Consider the following 6,718-nt stretch of genomic DNA (forward strand, 5'->3'; position numbering starts at 1 on the left):
TTAGGCTGCTCAGGGTTTAGAGTCAGTTTACGTTGGCATATGTGTGTTCAGGAGATGTTTCCGAGACGAAGCTTTCAGTAGCATTACTGTTGTCTTGGCTTTGTTCGTCACTGCCTCGCTCCAAAGTGACGTATGAAGATTCAGTGTCGTTCTTAGCCTTGATTATTCCTCGACAGCAAATAACTATATAAATAATGTGACAAACAGCAATGACACCAACGCTCGCCAGTATTGCGTTGAAAGTTTTTTCTCTATATCCATTTACTATAAGTTCTAAAATTGGCGTCAATAAATAAATTGAGACGATCGCCACGTGGTAAATGACTGTCGATATGTCACACTCATAAGATGATGCAGGTCCTGTCGAGTCAACTCTGGACACGGTTTCTGCTATTTCCTCGTAGATATGTTCCTCCGGTGGTAGGATGTCGTCATTAATTTCATAAACACTGCCATCTTCATTTGATTGTGATGAGGTGGATAAGACGGTGTCATAATTCTTACTTCTTTCATCTTCTTCAGGTTCTTCTCTTGTGGCTGGTATGTTTTTTCCAGGATTGGGAAGGAGGTCAACAGGTAGTTGCACATCTGCATAGAGTTCTTCTTCAATAGTTACGGGAGTAACATCGATTTCTTCATAGATATGTTCCTCCTCTCGCGTCAGGATCTGATAGTCTTCTTCACTGCTAGGGGAGGGCAAGGGGGGTAAGCTGCGTTCTTTTTGGGCTTCCATTTCGTTTATGGTGAAGCTGACGCTAGTTCGTTGTAAAGCATCGGCGTCACTTCCAGACATGTTACGAGAAGCAAGATTATTCTTCAACTTTATCTCCTATAAAAGAAAAAAATTAATGTCCAAAAATATTCAACTGAAGAGTATCGGGTCAAATTATTAATTTGAGCAAAGGAACCAGAATTGGAGTTCAGATTTTGCTCTTTCTAAGAAACCAATCTATAAATTTCCTTTTCAATTAGGTTCGCGTTACTATGGACGCAATTCGCAATTGTGAAGTCAATACTCAGGGTCAAGTTTTGATCCTGAAGTAACCAAGGTTGTTAAATCATCACCAAAGTTATGTTAAGTCTGGTAGTCATTTTAGTCACTTACAATATGAAGTGAGGGCCAAGATTTTCTGGAAGTTAAGACAAAAATCAATGGCATAGAGAAAGAGATGCGAAGACATTTATTGGAGTGATCGGTGCGTAGGAAAATTCAAGCGAAGCAATACTGCGTTCAAAATGTAGGTCTTGAATGCAAGACCGATTTAGACATGACGCCAACTTTAACATCTAAATTTAAGGATTTAAAGTATCCTTGGCAATCCCACAGTAGTACTTATGACACTGAATGATATTCAAATAGGAATATTTCATCAAGTAACTCGAAGGAGCTTCTGGAACGAGGTCATGGCTGCATAAATCATAGGCCCAAATTGGCACTTAAAGGTTTCAGACCGATTTTGGGTCCGAATCCATTCTTGGATAATGCTTAACTCAACTTCTGAACTGATTACGATCATACAGCGTATTCGATACTCAGCACAGCACTGGGTAATCTGTTTAAGTATCCTTTAATTAATCACCGAAATTGAAGAGATTTTAATATCCAAGCAATTGAATTCGAAACCCTTTCCAAAATTTAACGAGCTTATGAACGAACCGATGCTTTCAAAATGATCGGTTATGAGCGTTAACAAAATTCACTTACGAATACAGAGGTTCAACGGCTTCAGAAATGTTCGACAGTTGAAACTGGAGAGCCAGTTTGGTCAGATTTAGACATTTCGCATTGAAGTTAGCATTCATGAAGTATTTTCACGACGTTCAAATCAGTAAGAATGCCAGCTAGTAAGTTCTTGTATATTCAGCGTTCACTGAGAAATTATCGCATCAGGATCTAGTCAAGTTTGAAGTGATTGCACAGATGCCATCTTATTAGTTACAAACTCACCTGTAGTTCGTATTCAAGTTTTTAACCATACGAATGTTACGATGGACCACAACTAAGATTATGCAACAAATTTTACATTTAAACTTCCTTTTGAGGCAGGTACAGCTGGGTTGTTACATGAAATTAACATGACTGTAATGAAATAAGACTAAGTAACAAAAATTGTTAATAGGGAATAGGTTTATGCCCCGTGGTTTCAGCATTTCTTCTTTAACTCCACCTACACTTTTGTAGGAGACTAGGAACTATGATTAACTTTTTGGAAATTGAGTAGCCAATCTTCCTTATTGGCAACTGGTAGACAAATGCTGACATGACCCTTATGTCGTCAGTTCTGATGTCGATTAAGTTTCAGGATTGTGTTTATGGAAAAGCTACACATGTACCTAGAAACTCAGCAACCAGCTGAAATGCCAAGACTAGTTTCTCAGATTTTTAGTACCTAAACGCTGAAACCAGTTGACAATTTAGGTGTCATTTGGTTGATGTACAATTCAGAAGTTCTGTCTGATATTCGAATATCAATGTTCACTTGATAGAAGCTTCTCCAGCCGCAATACCAAGAACTTTTTGCATTGCAAGTACCATCAAGTAAGTGCTCAGTTGAATTATCAATTTATCGAAGGATACTGCATCACTTTTCACAGCAACTTATTCCGTGATAATTGCCGCAGAAAAAGTTTAAGTCAGGAATATCAAATTCAATTGGACTGTAGGCCAGTAGCTATAAAACTCAAGTGGGGCCCCAAAAAAAATCCTGCACTAAGTAGAATGGAAGGGAAAGAATGAGTATAAATCGGGAAATTAATAAATTTTATTTATTGTAAGTCATTACAAGACATAAAAGAGTAGTATGATTATGACAACTCAAATTTTTTTATATTAATATTTACAATAGATAGCATTTAAACGGAAAGTGAATTTTATTGCTGGTTTGCGTTAGTGGGTGCACTCACATCTAAAAAGTTTTTAGTTAGATACCGTGTTTGCTGGTGCAACATATGGTTTTACTCGAGTCTAAACAGCAAGGTTGATGTGGGAGGGAACATGTGATTCACTAGTTAGTGCGTTTTTATACCAGTTGCCTCTAATTGCATTAAAAATATTATTCATGTAGAGAAATATTACACAGGCAGCAGATGTCTCTGCACTTTATTCAGTGGAATAAAACTGTTTTTCTTTCATCTGCACAGGATGCGTTTATTATAAAAAGCAACCATCAAAAAAGTTGAAGTCTTTCCTTCAGGCGTCACGAGCTGTAAGAAATTGCTTTGTGGGTCACACGCAGCCCGTAAGTTTGACACCCCTGGTTCTGGTTTAAGTTATTAACCAACCTTTCAGCATCTATTCTCAGATTAAATGAAAGCACACCTCAGTTCATTTAACTGAAAAAACTTGTTCATTATTCAGTTAAGCGAATGGATGAGTTAACATTCTTTTAAAAAAGGTAGTGTCGAGTGTTCAAAAACAAAAAGCAAGATTTGATTAATTTTATGTATTGCAATAATGCTGAAAACAGTGGTGTAGCTAGAGCTTTTGCCGCCCAGGGTGGTCCATGAGCCTGCTGCCCTCTCAATACACAAAAAATACTACAAAAAGTCAAAACGACTTTTAGGGAAATAAATTAAAACACTATTTTTGAAGTAAAACTTCAACTTTCTAAAATGCTATATTTCTTGCTTTTCTGTTAGCGAAATCATCTGCGATATTGGCAAAGCCTATTTCATAATGTAGGTAATTCTTGATCTCTTATTTAGAAGAAACTCTTCTCACAACTAGCAACACAGCAATCGTGAGGAAAATTCGCAGTTAGTATTACAACAGTTGGAACTGAATTCTCGAGACTATTTTAGAATTAACTGTAAAAGTTTATAAAGGTTGAAAGTGCTGCTCCCTCAAGCTATGCCACTGGCTGAAAATAGACAATTCGGTTCGCTCTTTAAAACAAAACGACGGAGGTTAGTCATTTCTGACTAAGCGAGATCATTTAAGTGGACGCGTTACAATTAGGGATGGTTTCTTAATTCTTGAAATTAGTGGAAGTGGCGAATGAAAAAAGACCTTTAAAGATCTGAGGTCGAATCTAGTTTCTGTACTTATATAACTGAGAGCTCTGAGTAACTATTCAGCATGTTAACACGTTCAGGGAAATTAAAATGCATTATGAGATTAATGCTAGTCCTTAAGGACTAAAAGCAAGCTGGGGAAGAACTCGTTCGACTTGTGGTTTTGGTTGTTGGTATGAACGCTTAAATTTTTATTCGGTTTAGAATCCGAAACAATCATTTCCAAAATATTTTTCACTGGTAAAGAAAAAGTGAAATAAGTTGGATAGCCAGCTCCTAGAGGCGAAAGAATGGTAGCAAAAAATCTTATTCAACGACGTCGCTTTGAGTGTAGGTTGGAAAATATTATAATATTCCATCTCGCTTTTCTATGCGGCTCCCACCCACAAAAGGTTTATCTACACTACATTCATACCAGGAATGGGTTAAGTACCCCGAAAAATCCTGCAATACCAAACAGAATTTTTGCAAGCCACTTCAGGTCTCCAATAAGCAGGGCAATGGTCTCACCCAGCGATGAAGTTCATCTTCCACTTCAAGAATCGCAAACACGCATGTATGCTAAGGCAGGATTCGAACTCTGAGCTTAATTTGAAAGCTGATGGCACTACGGGTGCCATTTGATGGATTTAAAATTAAATTTGGTTTGGTTTTAATTAAAAAGTAGTTAAACTCACAAATATTGGTGACGTTAATACTGTGAAGTTAGTAATAAGATTAATAGTTGAAACTCGGCTCATTATACAAGTTACAGCTGCCGTGAATCTTCCAGAATACACGAAGTACTTTCCACCTCTTGCATTCTGAATTAGTTCATCGCGATAGTCAGAACAAGTATCGCGAACTTGTGTAAAATGCAGTTTAATATTATTGAGATGGCAGAGCATTGGAGTTTTCTGGTTTACACAAATGCAAGCATAAATACAAACTAAAAAAGGGAGGCAGCTTTCTTTAACTATCCGCTGAATTTTAAATGCTACTTCAAATGTTCTGACATTAACTGATAAAGCAAAGCTTTAAAATAACTGCTGACAAAAAATAAAACCCGCAGCGAAAGCGTGTAACGAATGACTTCTGCGGCAAGCAACCAATTTATTCTTCGTTTGAATAGCGTGTTATTGATCAGTCGAGTTAGTGGGTCAATCGATGAACATTTACCGAAGGTGAGCGTTTCTCCCGCTGTTAAGTGTATTAGAAAGTGACGTATTTCACAATTTGACACGTTTTAATGTCAGCGAGTTTATATACTTGCTGTTTTGAGCTAACTAGGGAGATTTTCTAACTACAGTGAAGTGCTAAATATTTTTTTTTAGATCTCGTCAGGTTGTCGGACTCTTTTTTTTTTTTTTTTTTTGCACGAGCATCTATTGAGTATTGATGCTTAATTGGTTCGGGAAGTTAAAGTAGTTATTTCAGCCTATGCCCGGATACTTTAAATATTGGTTACTTGAACATGGCTAAACTCATTCCTTCACCTCATTGATAGAATCATGTACGTCTCGTTCTTGGATATCATTGAAACAAATATTTTTACGGGACCCCCGATTGATTTACATTTATTGTTGAACAGCTTAAATGGCCATAATTATACGGCTGAAAATTCTTTGAAACTACAGAAAACGGAGGAATGTAAGTTAGAGTACTTGAAGTCACGGCATCGCACCATTTTTAACTTAAGCACGGCTTTCACTAACTTAGTTGTCTTCCTGTATGAAAATTCGTTCACTCAAGAACTTGCCATAATAGTATTTACTTTATTTTAAATTACCACATCCCCTTCTGTAAAAAAAAAAAGGGGGGGGGGTTAAGCGACAGTAAGCAGAAGTATTTACAAAAGGAATATTTGTGATAAGACAGGGATCTTCATTCTACCACCATCGAAAATGATATTAATCATTTGTCTTTCATTTTAACAGAGCTAATACACTTTAATTTCCAGATTGAAGTGGGGGGAGGCGTTAAATTCTGGGTTATGACATTAGGAAAATTGGAAACATGGCAGTAGTAATAATGAAATAAAATTACGTTATTTCATGAAGACAAGATTTCTTTGAACAACTCATTATCGGAAATAACTTTAAGGAGAATAAACTTTCATGCTTACCTCGGCTTATACCAACACGAGCTAATCCTCTGGTCACAGCAAACTTTATGCACCTAGGTAGGACTATTTAAACTACTCTACTCTCAACTAAAAAACGCCACCATAAAAATGGGAAAATGTGCAGAACCTTATTATTATTAAAATATTTTAAAGTGTTAATTACAATGGTATTGCGACCTGCAAATGATAAGTATTTGTTAGCAGAGTCATCTCAAGCTTTAAATTACTAAATGTCTCGTATTCGATGCTATTATTATTATTTTTTTTCTCAAACAGCAGTGAAGTAACTTCAGAGGATAAGAAATTTGCATAACGTATTTCCTTAGAAATATGGGATGTGAGGATAAAAAGTAAAATAACATAACGAAAAAATAAATTATGAGAAAAATGTGTGTAAAATAAAAAGGGAAAAAAAGTATACATGTTTGCTTTCAAATTAAAATCGCTGAATGATTCAAAACTGATACTGAAAGTCAAGAAAATACCTATAGGGGAGAGTTTTGTTAAAATTGTAGTTTGTCGGCGAGTTCTTTCGTGATTTCTTTTTTCTTTTTACCTAAGTTATTGTTTGGTAACTAAGGTTGTGAACTACTGTATTAT

General features: G+C 36.2%; 1 protein-coding gene across 1 annotated transcript; it reads right to left on the reverse strand.

Annotated features, from left to right (window-relative positions):
• On the reverse strand, positions 1-6,139 carry LOC150100199 (uncharacterized). Its single transcript, XM_090403201.1, has 2 exons — positions 6,119-6,139; positions 1-829 (listed from the first exon to the last, which is right to left on the reverse strand). The coding sequence occupies exon 2, from the start codon at positions 791-793 to the stop codon at positions 23-25; it is 771 nt and encodes a 256-aa protein (XP_090259327.1). The 5' UTR covers positions 794-829; positions 6,119-6,139; the 3' UTR covers positions 1-22.
• Positions 6,140-6,718: the final 579 nt, after the last annotated feature.

The sequence above is a fragment of the Typopeltis vanoorti genome, chromosome 13 (genome assembly GCF_054136105.1).
Source record: "Typopeltis vanoorti isolate ZY-2024b chromosome 13, IOZ_Tvanoo_1.0, whole genome shotgun sequence".
NCBI lineage: Eukaryota > Metazoa > Arthropoda > Arachnida > Uropygi > Thelyphonidae > Typopeltis > Typopeltis vanoorti.

Coding starts and splice junctions, on each gene's coding strand:
- LOC150100199 (XM_090403201.1), bottom strand. CDS start 793: ATGTCTGGAAGTGACGCCGATGCTTTACAACGAACTAGCGTCAGCTTC.